This window comes from Mixophyes fleayi, chromosome 7 (assembly GCF_038048845.1).
Source record: "Mixophyes fleayi isolate aMixFle1 chromosome 7, aMixFle1.hap1, whole genome shotgun sequence".
NCBI classification, from domain to species: Eukaryota; Metazoa; Chordata; class Amphibia; order Anura; family Limnodynastidae; genus Mixophyes; species Mixophyes fleayi.
In genome coordinates this window covers 50,842,649-50,866,056 of record NC_134408.1, presented here as the reverse complement: position 1 = coordinate 50,866,056, position 23,408 = coordinate 50,842,649, and the positions used below count along the sequence as shown (strand labels likewise).

General features: G+C 36.2%; 1 protein-coding gene across 1 annotated transcript in view; it reads right to left on the bottom strand.

Moving 5' to 3' along the window:
* GRIN2A (glutamate ionotropic receptor NMDA type subunit 2A) overlaps positions 1–22,916 on the bottom strand; it is a 502,726-nt gene extending 479,810 nt beyond the window's left edge. Inside the window, exons 1-3 of the mRNA XM_075179825.1 lie at positions 22,561–22,916; positions 21,389–21,575; positions 19,674–20,090 (exon numbers count right to left, since the gene is read on the bottom strand). Coding sequence (XP_075035926.1) covers positions 19,674–20,072 — 399 coding nt within the window. The 5' untranslated portion in view covers positions 20,073–20,090; positions 21,389–21,575; positions 22,561–22,916. The remainder of the gene's footprint in view (positions 1–19,673; positions 20,091–21,388; positions 21,576–22,560) is intronic.
* Positions 22,917–23,408: the final 492 nt, after the last annotated feature.

Sequence of the window (23,408 nt, the reverse complement as noted above, 5' to 3'; positions counted from 1 at the left end):
GTAAGGATCATGTCCTGTGAGTATGCCATTCTGGCGGTATAAAAATCCATATTGTTTGATAAGTATATACAGTCTTGGACAAAAGTTTTGAGAATGACACAAGTATTGGTTTTCACAAGGTTTGCTGCATCAGTGTTTTTAGACCTTTTTGCCAGATGTTGCTATGGTATACGGAAGTAAAATTACAAACATTTCATAAGGGTCAAAGACATTTATTGACAATTACATTAAGTTTATGCAAAGACTCAATATTTGCAGCGTTGACCCTTCTTTTTGAATACCTCTGCAATTCGCACTGGCATGCTGTCAATCAACTTCTGGGCCACATTCTGACTGATGGCCACCCATTCTTGCTTGGAGTTTGTCAGCATTTGTGGGTTTTTGTTTGTCCACCCACCTCTTGTGGATTGACCACAAGTTCTCAATGGAATTAAGGTCTGGGGAGTTTCCTGGCCATGGACCCAAAATGTTGATGTTTTGAACACTGAGCCATTTAGTTATCACTTTTGCCTTATGGCAAGGTGCTCCATCATGCTGGAAAAGGCATTGCTCGTCGCCAAACTGTTCTTGGATGGTTGGGAGAAGTTGCTCTTGGAGAATGTTTTGGTACCATTCTTTATTCATGGCTGTGTTCTTAGGCAAAATGGTGAGTTAGCCCACTCCCTTGGCTGAGAAGCAACCCCACACATGAATGGTCTCAGGATGCTTTATTGTTGGCATAAGACAGGAATGATGGTAGCACTCACCTTTCCTTCTCTGGACAAATGTTTTCCAACAATCTGAAAGAGGATTCATCAGAGAAAATAACTTTACAACAGGCCTCAGCTGTCCCATCCCTGTACCTTTTTGCAGAATATCAGTCTGTCCCTGATGTTTTTCCTGGAGAGAAGGGGCTTCTTTGCTGGCCTTCTTGACACTATCCATCCTCCAAGTTTTTGCCTCACTGTGCAGATGAACTCACACCTGCCTGTTGCCATTCCTGAGGAAGCTCTGCACTGATGGTGCCCAATCCCGCAGCTGAATCAACTTTAGGAGACGTCCTGGCGCTTGCTGGATGCTCTTGGGCACCCTGAAGCCTTCTTCACAACTATTGAACCTCTTTCCTTAAAGTTCTTGATGATCTGATAAATGGTTGATTTGGGTACAATCTTATTAGCAGTAATATCCTTGCCTGGGAAGCCCTTTTTGTGCAAAGCAATGATGACTGCATGTGTTTCCTTGCAGATAAACATGGTTAACAGAGGAAGAACAATGATTTCAAGCACCTCCCTCCTTTTAAAGCTTCCAGTCTGTTATTCTAACTCAATTGGCATGACAGAGTGATCTCCAGCCTTGTCCTCATCAACACTCTCACCTGTGTTAACCAGAGAATCACTGACCTGATGCCAGCTGGTCCTTTTGTGGCAGGGCTGAAATGTAGTGGAAATGTTGTTTTTGGGATAAAGTTCATTGTCATGGCAAAGTGGGACTTTGAAATGAATTGAAAATTTATCTGATCACTCTTCATGACATTCTGGAGTATATGCAAATTGCCATCATAAAAACTGAGGCAGCAGACTTTGTGAAAAATAATATTTGTGTCATTCTCAAAACTTTTGGCCATGACTTTAGCGCTTTCACCATGTTTACATAGTAGAAATAGTACTGAAATCGACTGTATGTACCAACCCACTTCCTCTAGTGAGGCATTTTTGGGGGAGCTGTGTTTCATCTTTGCAGAGGGTTCCATCCCAATTTTAGAAGGCACTAGTTGCAGCAACAATTTTCAATTTATTATTCAAGGACTAGGGGGGTTGATTTAATACAATGTTTCAATAAGTAGGACTTTCTACTACTGCAATAAGTCACCTATGGTGGTCAGTCTCAGGGGATCTGCTCATGCATGACTTGGGCTTTCAGATTCACTTTGTAATAAAAAATAAAAAGCATAAAATAGATTAAAAATATATGTTTTAAAAAATATATTTAAAAACTATTGCAGAATGAGATACACTTTTTTCTAATAATAAAGCATGACTTCATTCATTTTCATCTGCTATCACCATCCTGAGATGTGCTTTTGCCTACAGTGACCCATTGATGTATATGTTTTTTTTGCCTTTTAATAAATAGACCCATATATTTTAACAATAGCTAATAATCCTGCAAGACAATAAAATGTCCTCATCTTTCAGACTCAAACATCATTGTTAAATTAACATTTGTTTGCAGCATTTGAATGTCAGAGGAGGAAAAATCATATAAACTACTACTCAACAATGACACTTAAAAACAAGCCTCACACCAAGTTCATTTTAAACCTCATGAAGACAAAATGAGGTTTTACTGATAATGTTCCAAGCCATCAGATACCATCAACTCTATGTATATAACATGAACTGCTGTATCTTGCAACAGTAAAATACAAATCGTTCTTCACTCTGTTGTATCTGATATGAAATCTTTCTATTACATCCACCATGGCCAAATTGCTGTTTTGATAATGGCTTTTGAGCCTTAGATGAACTTAATAATAAATCCTCTTAAAATAAAAAAGTATTGAAATAAACAGCAGCATGGGAAAGGTACACTCTGCACAGCATGGGTCTGCATGAAAGTTGTATAGAAAAAGATAAGGCTCTGGGAAAAGAAATGTTCACTTTTTTTCAATAAATTCTGCCATATTTTAATAATGGCTTGTTTTATTATTTTCAGTAGGCATTTAGGCATTACCACAGTCCTATTATCTAATTGTATATAAATTAAATATAATATATGTGGACAATATACTAATTGAAGCACATTGCCCAGGCGCCATATTTTCCTTTTCCTTTTATGTAAGAATTTTTGGGCACCATCCCTAGACTGACTGACTAGTTTATTAATATTATAAAATACATATAAATCTTAATATAAATATTAATATATTTTCCTTGGAGCGCCCAAGTATCCATTTTTTTCTGAATGTAATGACAACCCTGTTATACACTTGTATATGTTACAAGAACTGCTTTGATATGTTTTTGCCATCACTTTTCTTTAAAATTAGCTACAAATATTTTGCTAACAGAATTTATTGGTCTATTATTGGTCTATCGGTCTATGGAAATTGATACTCCCTATTAGCAGAGTCCTTCCGCAGCTGTTATCCTCTTGCACCAGGGTTGACTTTCTGAACTCAAACATAAAACAACTTAAGAAAAAACAATAAGAATAAAGAAAAAAACAATCTACAATGAGTTTGGCTGCTTGCTAAAGATTGGTCAAGCAGGTAACTAAACAAGAAAATGCAAACTATGCAACTGTCAGTACAAATTAGAATGAGCAACTTCTCAAGTGCTTTTAATAGTCAAGAGCTAAAGTGCGCTTGACAGATACAATATGTGGCTTTCATTTTTTTCTGATTACTGTGCGTGATTTCAAGGAAAATAATGCACAGGTGTGATGTGTGGCTGGTATTCTAACTACTGCCTGTTTACACTTACACAAAATGCAAACCATAACAGAGATTCTCTGGGGATTTTGCCAGAATAAAAATGACTTAATGGAAGTACAGATAATAGATTAAGAAAGCAGTTTTTGACATGCAAACCCAAACAGGGAAAAAAGGGCTATCTCTATAATGTAATGTGACAACATTGGAGAGGATTGTCGTATTGTGTTTTCCAGCTTTCTGAATACGTAAAACTCACATTTAAAGGGAATTTATCATCAAACTTTTGTATATTCCCATTTATGTTTAAACACAGCCTTAGCTAGTGTAGAGTAGATTTTGTTCTTCAGTTTCAACCCATCGAATTTCATTGGCCATTGAAATGAATGGGAAAAGCTCAGCCAATCACAAGCAATGTTTACATGATGGCTGCTTGTACTGACCTCCAGCCCCAATGAACACACGCTCTTCAATGTGAGGTTTTGTAAAAAGCAGTACTTATCATTTGTTAGGATTTTTTATTTTCATTCTTGAATTACTTCAAGAAAGATATTTTTCTAGCACTAGATGTTCAGGCAGGTCCCACAATCTCCAACATGTCCTGGAAGGAGCTGAAAGCAATGTTTATGCTAGAACTTGTAGTTCCACAAGTGCCAGCATCTCCCAACAGTTCTAATACTATTTATATATATATTTAATTAATATAATGTTTCTTTTCATTTCAATGGATAATGCATTTCAATGTGCTTCCTGTGCCCACTATAATTCATTTTCCATTTAAATGAAAGGAAAATCTCACTCATCTGACTGATTTTCATCTTCAATGCTTGAACCCAGTAAGATTATTTCTTTTCATGGCAATTTTGCAAATCACCCTCTAATAAGTTCCCCCTGCTCTCCACTTCACTATGTAAACATCAATGCTTTCTATGTTTGTGAGTTGTCTGGCAAACTTTTAGAAGTTTGAAAAAGTGGAGATATACATGGCGAATTCACTTTACTAGATATGGAGGCTTACGAATTACCATGGAAATCCTAAAAAATAGGAGAATTATTCAAATCACCTTTTGTAGATCGCCAAAAGAAATGTCATCTGCCGGTGTAGACAAATATAAAACACATCTCAAATCCTCTTTCTTCCATTTTTGTCATGTATTTATATCTACACAACTGTATAGGTACATGCATGGGCTGCAAGATGGTGGTGAATTAGAGAAGCAAAATTTTAGTCCTTCTGACGCGAGAAGCTTAGAGGCCTAGTGGTGTTGAATGTGGAGGAAGTGGATATAGGATGGGTCAACAGATCACACTCCCATAGACTGCACTAAGCCTGTGGAGGCTCTAAGAGGAGACCAAGCAGGGCCTGTGCTTATGAGACATCTTTTATAAAAAAAAATGAATAAGTGCATGAATGCGCACATATAAACCAATGTAATTTAAATGTACAAATGTGACACATGAAATAAGGATAGCCCTAATGTCCCTTAACTCTCATCACTTATTTAATACATAATGTAGAACAAAAATAGAAATGTTGTAATATAGTAAGGGAGTGGTTCAAAAGTGATACTAGCCAGGACTTTGAAATTACATTTTAACTTTTGCCAACGTGCACATTCCACTCACGGACCACAGTTCTACAAACAGTCATACAAATAGTCTGCCCAGATGCTCTTCAAAAAACAGAATGGTGTTGGGCTGGACAACTGGACCATAAGGGGGTGCTGTGTTTTATGCTATTTTTGGACATATAGTGATATGGACATCTCCCAGACTATTGGATTTTCCATATCATATCAGAATGTAATATCTTTATTTTGGTCCTATCCATGGGGTGATGTCTGATCAAATTAGTCTAAAATGACCAAATTAGGCAACAAAATCACTATTTGATTTCCACTTCAGCTTTGTTAAAAATGAAAGTGTTGGATTATTTCCATTCTCACTCTATGACAAGCAAAAGACAGCACTAAAAAGGTGTTTGTATAGAACAAAAACCTCATATACCAAAACAAAGCATGCCATTAACCATTTTGTACAAAACATTATTTTTACCTGGGGAAATAAGTTACTTAGCTGTAAGCTCAGTAATATACACAGTGGGCTTAATGAAAATGTGTATGATTCAAATGAATGACGACACATCAAAGTATAGTATTATTTTCTATAAGAATTTGTGGACACCTTTAGAATAGTTTGCCAATCCACTGTGGCTCATAGAAGTAGGTCAGACTGTAAGAATTCTGTAGGAGTATTACATGAGCTTTATCAGCTGATTAAATATATGAAATTCACTGATGTGCAGACATCTGCATTCCATTTTAAATATAAATATGCTAATTCATAGGGAGAACATACAGTATATGAATATAAGTGAGTGTATGGTAATTATTAACAACATGACCCATTTAAACTCTATACGGGTACATATACTTTAAGATGGTGATCCTGTATATTATGCAAAAATGTGCATAAATGATTGTTGATTAATTAGCAAATTGGCAGGGTGCAATGTGATCTGTACTTTTTATTAGAGCTCCCATACAGATGTTTTTTTAACAAATTGGAAAAGGGGGATATTAGCCCATAGTCCCATAACCCATCAAAATGTGGGACTCCCTAGTAATGGAGCCTAAATGACATAGGGCTCTATAGCAATATCCTAGAGATATTCCTTGTTCAAGAGACACTCTGGGTCAAAGTATGGGTTAAATTAATAAACTAAGCAAAAGGTAATTGTATCATGACTCTACTTTTTAACACAAGCCAAAACCTAAACCTATCCTAAGTTTAAAACCTAGTAATAACTGTCATGGTAATAAGGGCTGAAGTACTTGTTTTAGGAATGGGCAACAGTACAGATGCTCATTACGTTCTTCACATGGCAAATAATTTGCTATGTAACATGGAACATAAGTAGGCAGACAGTGAGAGGATAGTGGGGAGCATGTAAGTTGGTGCATTGTCTATTCTAGAACCAATAAGAGTGAGAGGAACCAACCTGGTTCTTCATCCCTGCAAGTCTGAAGCAGTGGAATAGAAAGAAGAGGATCCTGCCAGCTAGCTCAAGGTCAGAATGATTGAGCTCCAACTGCAACCTGTATAGACTCCTATATATCCTGTGAGACCACTGGAGTAAAAGTAAATTTAGGAAAGTTTGAGATATGCTGAATTATCATTTAAGGTCTTGCTCAGTTATAAGTTGGTGATATTTCCTACAAAGTGACTGACTAAATATTACAAATCTATGCTGCAGAATATAGTATCAGGGGTGCGGTGGATTACCCCTTAGGCTCATGTTTCTTTTGTGGCGGTTTTCAAGCACTTGGTGCATGTTATCTGCTGGTTATCTGCTGGTAATCAGCTTTAGATTAGTTTGTAATGCATCTCAAGGGGAATTTTTTAAAAATTGCTTCCAACATTTGACACAACTTGTGCTATTTTATATACCACATAATAGTTAGAAAATACTTTACCAATAAACACTACACACATGAGTGAATAAACCCTTAGTTTGTTATTGGGTATCATATGGTAAAGGATTATTAATCCAAAGCAGAACAGCAATGAGTTGGTGTGTGCAACAGTGAGAGGGTGTTTTTGAGGGAGGGAAGAAGTTTGGGGGCAGCCTAGAAGTGCTATGACTGTCCCCTTATAGGCAGGGACAGGCTGCGCTGGGGGGCAGGGTCGGCATTTGCCCCCCGAGCTGGTCTCATAGTGGTCTACCTTGGGCTGGATCACTGGGCCACCTGCATTTTTGGTCCTTTAAAATGCTCCTAATAGGTTGCTGAGTTGAGTCTTGCCCTCCGGGCTAAAATTTGCCAGCCCCCCGCGCTTATACGGATTACAAAATGTTGTAGAACCGACAGCTATGGATCAAAAATACTAACTAAAACACTTCTACTCCAATCACATTTTTATAAAAGTCTTTCTCTGCATAGATTACTGCAGAAAGAGCACTTCTCTCCACACCATAACATAACCACTGGATATTATCATAATACAATTCTCCTTTTTTAAATACTTAACTGATGAAAGTGGGTTAATGTAATTAATTTGTCATAAAAGGAGAAAGTGTGTTTATAAACTAAGGAGTCACAAGGATACAAGAATGTTAATAAGGTCTGCTAAATGTTATGCTTGTGTTTACTGTAGCTGTAACTAGTACCCACAGCTATACATTGTAACAAGGTTTGTAAGGCTTTAGAGATAAAGTACAAGATAATTCAAAATACCTATGAATGTGCTGTCCCTTATAATTGACCTTTTCTTTTTTACTTTAGACTTTCGATTATTTGGTAATTTGTACTGAATGACATGCTGTCTAAGTGAGGTATTGTGGGTCTAAAAATAAAATACAACCCCCTAGTCGACAGAAGAAATGTGGCATAGAACTTTGTTCACAAACTGTGTGTATATCTTTCTTCTCTCCCAACTTGATGTAATATTGTTAAATCGCACTTGCTCACTCTCCCAAAATGTCTGTGAGACTCGTGAATTCCGGATAGGTTTCCCTAGTAAAGTGGGCAGGATGGGAGCCTCCATGATGCGACTTGTGGTGCATCGCGTCATTTTGGCTCCGCTGCAATATGACGCTTTGAAGTCCTCACACTTCACCTCCCCTCCCACATCTCCCAGAGGAAAGAGTAACAAGTTGGAAAGTATGTGTTTAATTATTTTGGAGAGGCCTGAGTTGCAAGCCTCCTTGTCTACATGGTGACCCTCCCTCCTTATGAGAAATGTCCTACACTGTTGTCTTGTAAATAAAAAAAAGTTATTAGGAACAAAGAAAGGGACATAAGTTGAAAATAGGACTGCCACTGATAATTTGATGACAGGTTGGATAACTATGCATCAAATCACTGCCACTCTCTAGGGTCCTCAATCATTAAAGAACGTAAATTGCAATATGTGCTTTACTTTATATAAAAATTGCCCTACACATGACCAGAACCAGACTAAACACCAGTGAATTCAGCAACATCCAAATCATCCTCGAGAGCAAAGAATCCTTATGGCAGCCACAATTTCAGAGGAGGAACAGGGAGGTGACTGGATGTATAAAGTAAGGGCATGCCAAACTGGAGCGCACACAGCAGTGTCTGATTCAAGCTTTGGGCATCTCAAATGTACATGTTATTCTGAAGTATCACTTGCACTGGCTGCAGGTCAGGTGTAACTGCCAATTACTATCGATGACGGCTGTGTATGCACGCTGGAACATGCTAAAGTAAAATTCATTTTATGTACAGTGGACCTTAACAACATCATGATAAATGTTTTGGAGTGAAAACGATCAAAACAAAAATGTTTTTCTATTTTAACAATTTTGTAGCTAATGACTATATTATTAACAGGTGAAAATCATTGAATACTTTTGTTTATTTCTGTGCATTCTTTTGGGACTTTATATTCCACATATGTATTGGACGTATCCTGCAGTGCAGTGTCTGCTATAGCAGAGCCTACCTAGACCTGTATTCAACAAGCAACGGTTCTTCAGGTCCGCTACTAGTTGAATATGGACCTGCTTTATACCCAATTTCCGTGCTTCTTCAAAAAAACATGCAACTTATGCTTGTTTTGCGTGCTTTACTGAATCAGGCCCTAAAATGTCTTATCGATGAAAGTAAGACCAATATTTACTACATTTATAGACCTCATTGATCATGACTGTGACACTGTTTCTATCACTATGTATAAATTACTTTTGATTTTGTTTTTCCAGATATAGTCACAGCAAGGCTTGCATACTTGAAACTACATTTTTCAGAATAGACATGTTTGTTATACAAGTTAAACTATAGTAACCAAATGCTTTACAGTACCTTAAGGAAAATAACTTTATTTGAAAGTAGTAAAATGCTTTGTTTAATTAATTATTCACTAGTGGGAATGGTTGAGCCACTGATTAATTTATACATGCTTTAGAGAGCAAGGGTGATTTGTTTACGGATCATGTTGGGAAATATTGCAGAAAGTAGAAATGATATTTTATTGTTCTTTTTCAAAAAGATGTTGTTAACCCAGTAGGAATGCTTTGAAAACATATTGCCTTAACATGCATCAACTACTGTATTAATATTTGCTACATCTGTTATCTGATCTAGTCACAAGCTGTCAAAATATTTTACATGGGTTCTTGTGCTTCTTAACGGCCTCAAAAACCTTTTACATATTGTTTATGAATACTGCTGGGAACGTGTTTAGCAATCAGGTAGCCGATTAACACAGGAAGTGGGAGCTAAGAGCAGTTGGGTAGTAAATTAATGTACTTGGGAGATAGGAAGCAAGACACAGCTGTGTGGTGAAAAGACCTTTACAATCATAGATGGAAATCTATTGTACTTTTAAGATGAAATGTTATATCTTTATATAAAGAGAGAGAGAGAGAGAGAGAGAGAGAGAGAGAGAGAGAGAGAGAGAGAAAGAGAGAGAAAGAGAGAGAATGCATTAGTCATTGTGCACAGGCAACCTTATGTATATGCTCAATCACATGTATAACCTTGAGTCTACCATACTAAACTGGTTGCTCTGCAGAGATCTAATGAAACACTTTGTCATCCATAAGCTTTAATGGAACTGTGTCAAGTGAAAATAGACAATATTAGAATACTTGCTTTGCCTTACAGGGATTGGCAACTTTTGGATAACCACCTCTAGTTAGATGACCACACACGTTTAGTCCAAAGGAGAGATTCTACTAATCTGTCTGTGTGTGTTAAGGAATTTAGACTGTAGGCTCCATTGGGGCAGAGATTGATGTGAGTGAGTTCTCTGTACAGCGCTGCGGAATTAGTGGCGCTATATAAATAATTGATGATGATGATCATACTGACAGAAGGGAGGGGAAAGCATTATACACACTCATAGATTGAAATGATCAGAACAGGTAAAGCAACTAGAATAGGATGGAGCAATGTATCCGACAGTTGACTGGATTTGCTGTATCTCCCGCCTAATCAGGTGCTTCATACTCTATAATTCTACATAATCCTATAAGCAAATTTTAACTACCAACCCGGCTGCACTGAAAGTGATCTCCTAACCCTGCTCTCTCCTTTTTGAATAGGTAAAAGTGTTGATCAAAGTGGAAGGCCCTCCTTAAAGATCCATATAAGAAAGACTTCCTAATTAGGGCCAGGAGATACAGATATTTAATAACCAATAGCTGTTGACCAAAATATCAAGGTACCCTTGTTGTCTTCAGGAATAATTGTTTATTTATCATATTATCATTATTGGAACATGTTTGATTTCTGATGTCAATTGTGCAAACACATAGTTACAATATTTAAAGTTCAAAAATCTTGCAGTAGGAGGCATGACCAGAAGCAATGCTTCAAGTCCCTGATGGTGATTGCCGGCACCGAGACAGATTTACAAAACTTTTGTGTGCAGCCTAACTAGTATTGTGATATTCTGTTTGTATGTCAAAAATGAAAAACTAGATTAAATTGTGTTCTATGCTTTCACCAAAGACAAAATAGAAATGTACCCAACTTTCCTAAGTTGTATTTTTAATGTTGGCAAGTTAATCTTTCCAATGAAAACTAGTACTTGGGACCAATGTGATATCACAGATAGTACCACACATGGACATCGAAAGACGTGCTTTACTATTATTCATATTATTCATACATACATGTGGTTTGGATAGCGAGTAGTGCATGTGTGTTTCATCGGATCATGCATGAGCACACCTGTTTGACATGTGCAAACGCATGATGACTATTTCCTATAACGTGTCCTAACTGACATATGTTTTTTAAAAAATAATAATCATAGTACACTAGCATTCATAGACACATTTAATTTTTAGGATTTGCAGGTGGGGGGGTCTGATCAAATGATCGCTGAGTCCCGGCCAGGAGCTGAATAGCTCTACTAAACATTTTATTAACCATGAGGACACTAAACAGCATTTTATTACTAATGGGGTAAGTCATTTATTTTATTACTAATGGGGACATGAGTACTTAATTACCCATGTAACCACTGGACAACTATTGGCGTTATCTTCTCTATCACAGCCACGTTTAAAAAAACTACTTTAATTCTGTCAGTTTGATGTCTGGTGTTGCAAACCACAGCTTAGTAAATCATACAGTCTGTATACTTGCCATTTCAAATAATAAGGATAGCTGTTCCAAAAGATGCTATTTTATGTACGGTTTGCAAATCAAACATAAAATCGCCAAAAGTAAAGAAATCTCCCCCATGGTATTATTCCCACTTTTTCACTTGTTAAAGAAAGGAGTTGATGCAGTTATCACAGTGTAAAAACACAGAGTACCCAAGGCTAATTTAGCCTTAGTAGCCTGAATCTCACTAGGTCCAAGAGCCCCATAAGCTGCTGTGGTTATTGTCATTCACCTGCTTACAACTCAAAATTTCCTGAAACATTTCACTCATCTCTAAATGGGAGAAAAACACAAGTGTTTAAAATAGCAAAGGGGGCAAAACAAATGTAGGAGGCTTGGTTTATTGGTGATGTTTTCACTTGTGCAAGAGCAGGGGCTGGCTGGCAAACTTTAGCCTGGGGGCAAGACTCAACTCAGCAACCTATTAGGAACATTTTAAAAGAAAAAAATGCAGATGGCCCAGTGACCCATTCCAAGGTAGCCCACTATGGGACCAGCCCGGAGACAGATTTCCCCCTGCCCTCAAGCCCAGCCTGCCCCTGTGCAAGATGAATGTTCAAATCAGTCTTCAGGACCAGAAACTTGCTCATTGGAGACAGACAAGGCCATAGAATAAGCAGTAACTGTCCACATAAATAGCTGTCCATACATGTTCTCTGTGAAAATAATATGCAACCTGGCATCAGTACACAACAGAAAAGTGTTTAAATGTAATTAGATTTATAAATGTTTTAATTATAAACTTGCTGTAAGCCATTTTATGCATTGCTGATACGGTTTATAGGACCTTTGCTCCCAAAAGACTCCTTAGCGTTTAATGTAACATGCTATAGATTACAGTTAGTCCAAAATGTTGACACATGTTGTATTGAAGATCAATTGAATCAATTTACTTAACTGATGTGCTATTACTTTTATGCAACGTCCTAATATTTAAACAAGAGTTAGGCAACAAGACGTGAAGTAAAATCATTAAATCTTGTAGGACAGTTTTTTTTTTTGTTTTCCTCCTAGATTTTGCACTTAAGTTTAAAAAAACAATAGGCACTCTCCTGGCTTCTGAGTAACCTCTATTTCAAAGTGACCTTTCGAAAAAGTCCCTTTATTGCATCAAATGTTTTACAGCAGGGGTGTCCAACCTTTTAGCTTCCCTGGGCCACATTGGAAGATGACGAGTTGGTTTGGGCCGCACATAAGATACACTAACAATAACGATAGCTGATCATCCAAAAAAACCATAGAAAACATAGTTAATATATATATATATATATATATATATATATATATATATATACATATATATATATATATATATATATATGAGAAAAAAGTGATTGATATATATATATATATATATATATATATATATATAATATCCCTTTTTTTTAAATCCCCCTATACTTACCTTTCAGTCTCCCCCTTTTCAAAAAATCCTCTCTAGTTATTTTACTATAATCACTTTTTGTATTGTTTCAATGCAATATCAATAAAGTGCATTTAAGCCAGGCATTGTATATCAGGGTGCCCTGACCAGGCCTGCGGTACCTGACATATACATCACTGTGACCCCAAATTGTGACCTGTTTTGCTAATTACACCACTATGTTAGTTAAGGGATAACAACTTATAATGGGCCAAAGAGAATAATATATAATGCCCCATTAGTATTACAAGTAGAAGTATGTAGCAGGGAGATAAGGTCCATGATGCTCCAGGACCAGGTGACTTTTATTCACTGGTCAGCATCCCTTGAAATAATAAAAAAAATCCCCCTTAACATACGTTTTAATCGGCTTGTTCTCCTGTCCTCTTCTCTTCTTTTCTCCAATTCTGTGCTGCTGATTGTTCTTCTCGCGCAGGTGACTCCTCTGTGCTACGCCCGACATTCACTGCGAGCACCGCATGGAGGAGGAGACAAGGGAGGGAGCCGGAGTACCAGCTGACGTGACCGCAAGGTAAGTATTTTCTTTTCTTTTTCCAGGATTTTTTTTTCCATTAACAGTGCTGCCCCCCTTGCCACAACAAAAACTCCTTCTGGGCCACATTTACAGGCGTGCTGGGCCGCAGGTTGAACAACCCTGTTTTACAGTAAGCTTAATATGTTACAAATGAATTATAACTTGTTAAGGAATTATTATTTTGCTGGTTCTATGAAATTATTTAAAGGGATTCGGCCCTCAAAAAAATGTTATTTGCAAATGTGTGCCTAGAATTATATGTATAATATATAATATATGTTTAATATAGATGTATGTTAACCATCTGTACAGGCTTTGAACAAATTCAGAGGAGAAATGAATGAAGACATCCACCCACTCAACTTCAATGCAAAACTGTGCCATACATTTAATGTAGATGATACCAACTTGCACAACATTTCAGTGAAACAGTCCCCTTTATTAAGTTACATGATGCAGAGGAAGAAGTGTCCAATCACCCAAATAATGGTTGAAAGATTTGCAGGTCCATCCTTAGTTAGTGAGGGTTACATTGGAAAGTGGCAACTGGAAATTATTGGCAGTGATTTAAATTGAATCAGCATACATTTTCAAGTCCCATGAACATGACTTCAAGAGGATTTTTTTCTTAAGGAAAGTAATTAACCTTTAAATGTGCATCATCCAGAAGTTTGTAGCTCTACTTTTTGTATACATTTATAGCTTCCTTACCTGTCTAATATTGTCTTGATTCGAAAATCCCATGAGTAATACGTGTTGACATGTTTTTGTAGAGTACTCGTCAATGAAAGCTCTCAGACTATATTGTTTGGTCCTAATATTTATGGTGCCCTTAAGTAGCAAGTAAAGCCAGTATGTGATATTAATATATATCAAATTCTGTCTATGTAAGATGAACAATGTGCAAGAAATACTGTAACTTAAATTTTTAGACTTAACTAATTATGCCCATTGTCTCTTTCTTACTCCCTTGTGGTAGGTTGCCATATAAGGAGGGGTGTGCTTCTCCAGCTAAGCAGGCACAGTTTGAATGGCAGATTTGGAGACTTGATGAGCAGAAATGTGCTGCTTGTATATAAAGAGGTTAGACTAGTGAAGTCACAGTATTAAAATAACTGAAATCAGCTTTGGAGATCCCACTAAGACATTGTCCAAAAGACATTGGAAAAGCTTCAGCTATATAATATTTTACTTTTAAACAGAGCTTTAGTGGAAAGTCATCTTAACATTAAAAACAATGTATTTACCTCAATGATTCATATCAGAAAATTTAAAGTTAGAGATTCAGTTGTCCTTTACAATAAGTCTCCTCAACAGTCCGCAAATATTTTTGATAAAATCTTTAATTCTGTCCAATCTGCTGCATAGTGCAATTGCATAAAAGTGGTAATGTCACTTTATCCTACAAAAAGTCACAGCGCAAAACCATGAAACATAATCATTACCTTACTACTTTTTTTGTGAAAAAAAAAAATCATCATTTTATGGTTGATATATTTCACAGAAAAAAATACACATTTTCAGCAACTGTTAAGTCCCTTCTTTTGCAAATCGGAAGCTTTTATTCTTAGATCTGTCCATCAATTAATTCTATCTACGAATAAAAGTGCATCATGCTATAAACTTTGCTTTTACGTTTTTTCTATCATGTCCATTATTCTGCAAGAATGCAATCAAAGCTTGAATTGTACATCACTACTATAGAAGGTCTCAAATGGTTTTCATCTAAAAAGTGACATTGAAGGCTTACATTTTTGCTATTGATTACTTAAAATTTGCACATTTCCATTTAAGCTTGCTACAATACACCAAGCTGCATAATTACATGGCCAAGAAAGAATGGTTCTCAAAAGACTGACCCCAATCTTATACCTGAATGTTGCATAATGATTGGATAACAAGGCATGTTTAGCAGAGGAAAGAGACCTGACATTTAGCAGAGAATAATAAGCTTTTACTAGCTCCAGCACTTTTCCATCTCTGGGGGAATTGGTCTTGCCTCATGAATTTTACTGGAGGCTCCTGTATATTGGTACTGTATAAAAACAAGATATAGTCGCAAGTAAGCATAGTAGATTAGTATAATATATTTACTTGATATTCTTTATAGTAATGAGTACAGTAGCAGCAGAGATTTTAATAGTGGACCCAGCAAAGCAAACCTTTGCGATGAAGTTTAACTTGTAACAATATGTCTATTTTTAGTGGAATATCACAAGTTATATAGTTTGGTGTGGAAATATTATTTAGTAGCAAATGCATCAAAGTAAATATTTTATACTTTAAATGCTGCCTGTGAACTTTTTTTTTATCTTAAATGACAGACACAGCATGCCTTGTGGGTAGAGAGACGTGAAACTTATTTCACAGGATGTTTCATGATTTTGGGCCATGTTTGTTCTTCTGTGAATTTAGACACACATTATTTATAAATGATTGATGGGTGTATAAAAATCATTTTACTGTACATTTGTTCAATGTGCTGCTAATTTTGTCATTCTTACTTCATTAGGCGTTTTTATTAGTTGTTAACAGCAACATTCTAAAAGGCAATTGTGGTGAAAAACAACTTTGCAAAAGACAATTTTGTTAAAACTTTTCAGTACGACTTTCGAGAACAGATTTGGCAGCGATTAAAATGCGGGTAATTTTAGAAACATTATGCTCCGGACTAAATGCACACCTTAAACCTGTATTGCTTAATGAGGGTAGTGGCAATAGACACATACTGTAGACATCTCAATACATTCCTGGGCCTGTGCTGTTAAACATAACGGGGTATATTTACTAAACTGCAGTTTTGAAAAGGTGGAGATGTTGCCTATAGCAACCAATCAGATTCTAGCTGTCATTTTGTAGAATGCACTAAATAAATGATAACTAGAATCTGATTGGTTGCTAGAGGCAACATCTCCACTTTTTCAAACCCGCAGTTTAGTAAATATACTCCAGTGATTTTGTATACATGTTTGTACAGTACAAAGCTGGGCAAGTGTTATATATTCTGTAATACAATAACGCTTCTTCAAATTTCTTCAAATATTTTAAATAACTGTTAACGGCAAAAAAAAATTACAGAAAAAAACAAATACACCAAATAGCCATAACTGTGCAGGAGCGATGTAATAGTGGTTATTTTCACACACTTTTCATGCCATTACTGTACAAAATGTTCTCAATTTGTGGGCTAATAGAATACATAACATGCACAATTCCCCAATGACTGCAATTGCACCAAACTTAAAATTAAGAGATGATCCTGAAAGAGAGTTTAAGGAGTTATCCACTATCAGACAAACCCCTCTCATTTACACCTGACTTATTCAGCTTTAAAATCAAACTGGACGGATTCGGTCTACCCTAGCCGTGAGCTGTACCATAATACCATAATATGACCCCCAACAGCCTTCGTAACACAGACTTTAAAAATAGAATAATAGAACCATGTATGTAGTTAGATTGAGATGGGTGTTACAAGTCACTCTAGAGTTCCATAATCTACATAACGCCATGTGGGCATTTTAGATAGTCAGAGAACTGAACCTATAATGGTATTATTTAGAAGCACAGCATACATTATCAGCTATATAATCATAGTCCTATATTTTGAGTGATGAGTAAGTAAATTAAAATGTTTTAAATATTGGAATTATGGTGACACTAAACGTAAAAAACAAGTTGATCCAAAGGCATTATGTAAAATTCACAAATATATCTGGTTATAATGGTTTAATGGTGTGTTTGACTTGACAGAAAGTAAATGTTTGACATTACAGTTATACATCTAATATAAGCTATTATTCTGTATAATAAGCTATTTTACCTTCTAACTCCTTCCTGCAGTATCCATCAAAGTACAGATAAGCACGTTTTTCATTTATTTATCTATTTTCACTGAATCAAACATTAAAATAATAATTATTTTGTGTTCAACCAGGCATTCTGTAAGCACTTTGTGTACATTAAACGCACTGTGCCCTAGTCAACAGGGGGAACTGCAGAAACAGTGATTTTCAGTTACAAACCTGTCAAAACCACCATGTCAGCAAAATCTGACATTTTTACTGATCATCTCTATGTGCAAACTTCCCCCATTTCACTCTACCAATTATCTTAAGTCCCCAGAATAACAAAGAATGTAAAGAATTATGAAAATCTTATCCATCAAACAAGTATTTTTCTCTTAATATCTTCATCTCTCATAAGTGACTGAAACTTTTATTTGTATATTGATGAATGTTATTAGCCGATTTTGAGATCGGTCTTGTGTAAACTTGTGCCCTAGATCTAGTGATCATTTAATTTTACTTAAATAGTGTATATTTCTACACTAGTGAAACAATAATGAATTTATAATGTGCTATTAATCTCAGTGTAATGTATGTGCAGATTATACAATATGAAAATTATTGTAATCACATATAGTCACAGACCAACAGATCAATTGTATACACATTTTCAGTACAAAACTACATGTAAACTCTATTGTCAGTACACTTACAGGTCAACTTTAATTCCACTTTCAAAATACATCCGCATATGCAGCAATGTGCTCTATTGGACTGCAAGTACATTTGCATTTAAATGAAATTAACTATTCAAATGCATAACTGAATTTGCATAGAGCATGTTGCAATCACATAGTCATTTCCATGATAAATGCAGTTGAATGATGTTTACCAATTTAATAGCCTGGGGATATAGCTCTTAAATCCCATTTTAAATCTTAAAGACCCACGGTTTGCATATGCTTTCTTTAAAAAAAAAAAAAAAAACTATGCCACTAACATTAAACTGAGATCTTGCTTGGAATTTTGAGCCTTGTACTCTTAAAAGGAGGATAAAAATGAAGAAATATTACATCTTTGGGACACACGTTTGACACATGTGGTAAGAATTTGGGGTAACACACTGCAAGTGAGGAACATAAGTTATAGGTGACTTGTGGGTACAGATAGATAGATAGATAGATAGATAGATAGATAGATAGATAGATAGATAGATGTTCTTGAATCTGGTAATTTATAAATCTATAATTTATCAAACGAGAGGAAAATATAATGCACATACTAATATAAATGTAATACAACTCTATTCAGTATTATTCAAATAATCCAGGTTTTACCTTTAACTCCCCAAGGGCAAAAAAGGGTTTTCTTCACATGCAAATAGCACAGCCTTTCTGAAATATATTTGGTAGTAATGCCAGTAATAAAGTAACCAATACAGTGCACGCTAGTGGTAAATTGTCCATGTTACTTTTTGACAGTTGAGTAATGGGCATCATATATGCACATAATGTACAAAGGCTTTCATTTCAGTGGGGCAGTTCATCATCTCAAAGTGTCTGGACAGTCTTTCATCCAATATGAAAACTGTTCCAATGTTTTCGCCCAGTAAGTCTGACATACGTTGCATTTTTCTCTATTACCCTTTCAAGTAAAATTTACAGCAGTGACAAGGTGAACTGTTATTTTCGAAAGACCTTTGTTAGGGATACACAGCATTGTGCTTTATTTCTGAAATCATTCTTCAGGCACACTAGTGTACCTTTCAATACTGTCCTTAAAATACTCTAAGATCATGAACCAATATATATTTCTTTAAAATCAAATTGGCAAAAGTGATGTTAAATGTATCAGCGGACATGACAAATATATGTTTCTAGTTTCTATATTTAAAATACTCTGTGTTCCTTATCTCTATGTTTGCTTCTTTGTTACAAATCCAATTGTCATAACATGCACTGAGATAAAACATATTTTGCACTGGTTGAATATTTCAATAACTTGCAATATAGATAGATAGATAGATAGATAGATAGATAGATAGATAGATAGATAGATAGATAGATAGATAGATAGACAGATACTGCTAAGTAATACATCATTTAAACTACATAATAATAGTCAGTTATTCATCAGTTATCCTATACAATATATTCCCATTCATACTGTGTCTCTAAATGCTGCATTGCTAATTAAAGTGTGCAGGCAGTTGTATATTCTCCTCATTCTGTAGTTAAGCAGACCTCAGCACTTTATGCATTGTGATTAATTGACCATGACGTTCAAAATGTGCATTGGGAAGGTGAGGATATGAAGACAAACAAAGTGGTTCCAATACTGAACAGGTGAATTGCATTGTGTAATCCCTTACCTTGTCTGCCATAATCATTGAAGACCCACCATGAATACCTAGAATTGGGATGAAAGTCTGAGATGAAACAAAATCCAAAATCTGAGCTATGGCCTCTTGGTCAGTGTCATCTCCAAAAACCACACCGTGAATCTTGGTGCCTGACATCAGGTCACACACGTGGGTAATGATACTCTTGGGGTCAGTCTGGTTCACTAGCAGAGTCACCACATTGACATCAAAGTTTAAGGACATATCCCTTGTCCAAAGAGACCGGACATCCCTCTCTGTAATATAACGAGTTCTTCCCAAAATGACTGCAATGTTCAGGACAGGAAAAGTTTTCTCTGCTCCATGACCCAAATCCACCATATTTAGCAGAGCGTGGAGCAGTAACACAGCAGAGCCAAAAGTATCCATCTTGTCCAGCTTTACTCCCTGTGGAAATTGATCACAAAGTATCAGGTTATTCTCCCACAACCTCCTTTCCTTGTAACCATTGATCATGAATCTGAACACAAAGAATAACTGAACACTTCATTTGGTGCAGTGAATATAGCTATAGCAGTACAATCAATTAGCTCCCAAGCTCCCGTTTGTTTAATATCAGACTGTGTCATGTTTTCCCCAAACCAGAGTTCCCCAGTGACAGTGTTGTGAAGATGCATTGGGTAGTTAGGATGAAAGACGCTGCATGCTGACTTTCCACAATATAATTGCTCCCATTTCAGCTCTGCAATATTGTGAAAACACTTATAGATGACATATAGTGCCTCTATGCATAATTACTACACCCCTGCAGATGACAGAGTAGGGCTAACATCAGCAAATATTCTGACAAGCATACCTTACAGAATTGTTTTATACACTATGCTTTATAACAACAGGCTTCATTTTATTGTGTCTTATGTACATTTACTATTTATACTTTGTATATGTTTATGCACTTCTTTTTTGTAAATTGCTGTCTCCACTCATGGTTCAGAACCTCAGATAATCAGTGAATTGCAGCATATTCTAATATCTGGCTGTCTCGTTTGGTTGCCTATGACATTCCTTCACTTCGTGAATGTATTGCATTTGCTTCCTCTATGTCGCCATGGTATCAGTTGATATGTCTGAGACACTGCAGATTACATCTTCAGGGGGATACCCCTGCAGTATTATCTCAGTTATTCCATTCATTGCCAGGATACATTCGTAGCTATATATATTTTTTTTACATTTCAGTCCAATCAGCATTTAGCTGCATGACATTATTACTAAAGTATAGCTACTGTCTGTCGCTGCAGATAGCACGCAAGTCATCGCCTTTCAAAGCCTGTATAGACCTCCTTCATTACCCATAGCACTCTGCACAAACACACACACAGATAGATGTAAAGTGATCATCGATATATTTTTGGCTGCAGTGAGGGACTATTACTATAATGGAGATGCTTATATAATACGTCTTTCACCATTTTGAAATCATTGTGACTACTATAGATTGCTCCAGATACTCCAGAGAGATTTGAATTAGACATGATACACGCATTGCACGTATAAAAACAGCCTTATAAGGAATGTATGTTAGCACTATGTTTGTTGGGGATTGCAGGGGAGCTCCTATTATTACGTACATTATGCTTCTGGTAGACTTAACATCCCATTCATATAGCGAAATGAAAAATACATCAGCGTCCCCTCCTGGTCAAAGATGTCATAGCAACTTACTATAGAAACAATTAACATACCAGTGCCTTCAGAATATGTGGTTGTTATTTGGCATGCTGCAAAGTTTGGCATCGCGTAGTACTCAGCACCGTTTGTTAGGGTGCTCCTTCAGTCTTTCCTCCAAGAACATTTTCCTTGCTGCAGTTTGATTTCCACAGAGCTGCCAATAAAACCAGCCACCCCAGTTGGTGTATATGCAATAACTGCCTATGGAAATGTCAACATCAGGACAGTTACATAAAGGAAGACATCAGAGAGAATGCAGATATACATATTGCAGTTTAGACTAAATTTGCTTTGCAGGACCAGAATAATAGTTACGTTGATCAATACATGTGATTGATTCATTACATGTAATTTTAAGTACGTTTAGCAGACCAGAAGGTCTTATCATTATGTGTTAATAACAGTGCTCTTCATTCTCTATTTTTTGCTATAGTAAGAAACACATAAACATGTTATGTTCAGTCTGAGCTGGAAAGCATTAAGCCTGACTAGCAGTAGCTACAGGCAGTTTATTAGTAAATTAACAACATCTGTGTCAAGCTGTGAAGTTAAGAGATCGTTTTAAATATCGATATCTTTATCAGCAGCCACTAATTTGAAATGGAATTCAAAATGCTACTCTAAGATGACATCATGATATATTAAATACAAAAAAAAGATCTATTCCTGTTGGAAAAATAAACTAAAATAATGATAGCTTTTTACTATCTTCCACAAGTTAGATCATATTACAGTAATAATCTACAGGGTATATGTCACATGACAAGACTGGCACAATTCAAACAGCAGGTAAAACTGTAATAGTTATATCGCACGTCTTACAGCAAGTCTGGCACAAACTAAGACTAAAAGCAACATCAAACTGCGCTGTCTTCATTAAGTTGTAATGATTTTATCAACGGTAAAATAAACTGACACATAGTTTTTTGGTTTTACATGAACCCTTACTTAGCAATCATGAGGTCTCCTTTCCAGTGTCCAGCAATTAGAGTTAAAAAAAAAAAAAAAAGAAGAAGAAAAAAAATGCCTGGAAAAAAATCTCAGAAACTAACTATACTCACAGGCTGTGATTTGGCATTTGATACGCTCTCCTCTATCTCTTGTAAACACGGTACTTGAATCAATTAATAAGTCATGAGGAAGCAAGTGAAAAACAATAGAACTAAACAAGATACTCGATACTCACTGCATTCTTCTTTCAAATACTGTAGCTTCAGGCTAGGATCCCACAAAGTCATTTCAGTAAATCCCCCCTTGCAAAACAATGCAGTAGAAAAATGTCTGTTTACACCTTAAATTCAGCCGACTACTCTTTCACATCGCAGAGAATGCAGCATCAATCAGCATTGCCAAGACAACCCCCACGTTAAAGTTTATGACAGACTGGTAAACTGAACATTTGTTTTCATCCATTGAAATCTGTATCCGGAGTCTATCCTTCTCTTTGCATAGGCATATCTATTTTTTTCTGCAGCAGAATTGTAGGACAGCATATCCAGTCTCTGTATTCCTCATTGCTTTTGGGAAACTGAGGGTTGCAGTCAGCTACACATCCTTAAGGTAAGAGAGAGAATTACAGTCAGCTCAACCCTACTGAGTAAGAGCATTGCAAAGAACACAGATATTGAATGCAAGACACCAGCGCTGCAGTCAAGTTCAGAGAAGCATCTATAACACAATACAGACTGAGAATCCTTTCTGTATTCTGCGGAAGTTCTTCCTGGCTGCTATGCTAAACTGAATAACGGCGTGTGTTTTTGACAAGAGAAACAAATTGGTATTTTTGGACTGGATTTGTATCTGACAAAACAAGCTACTTGTGATAGTGTGTCCACTATCATTTTACTATTAGTTGCATTACATTTTACACTGAGATGATCTTATTACATAAACATCATTTGCATTGTATGACAAATCTGTGTTGTGTTACAGAGCTGTGTGTGCTCTGCGATCATCTTAAATGCAATTTCTCGTGTTGCTGTCCTAGGTGCTGAAACAGACCTGACTCTTCGTCACATTGATAGGCGGTTAAAA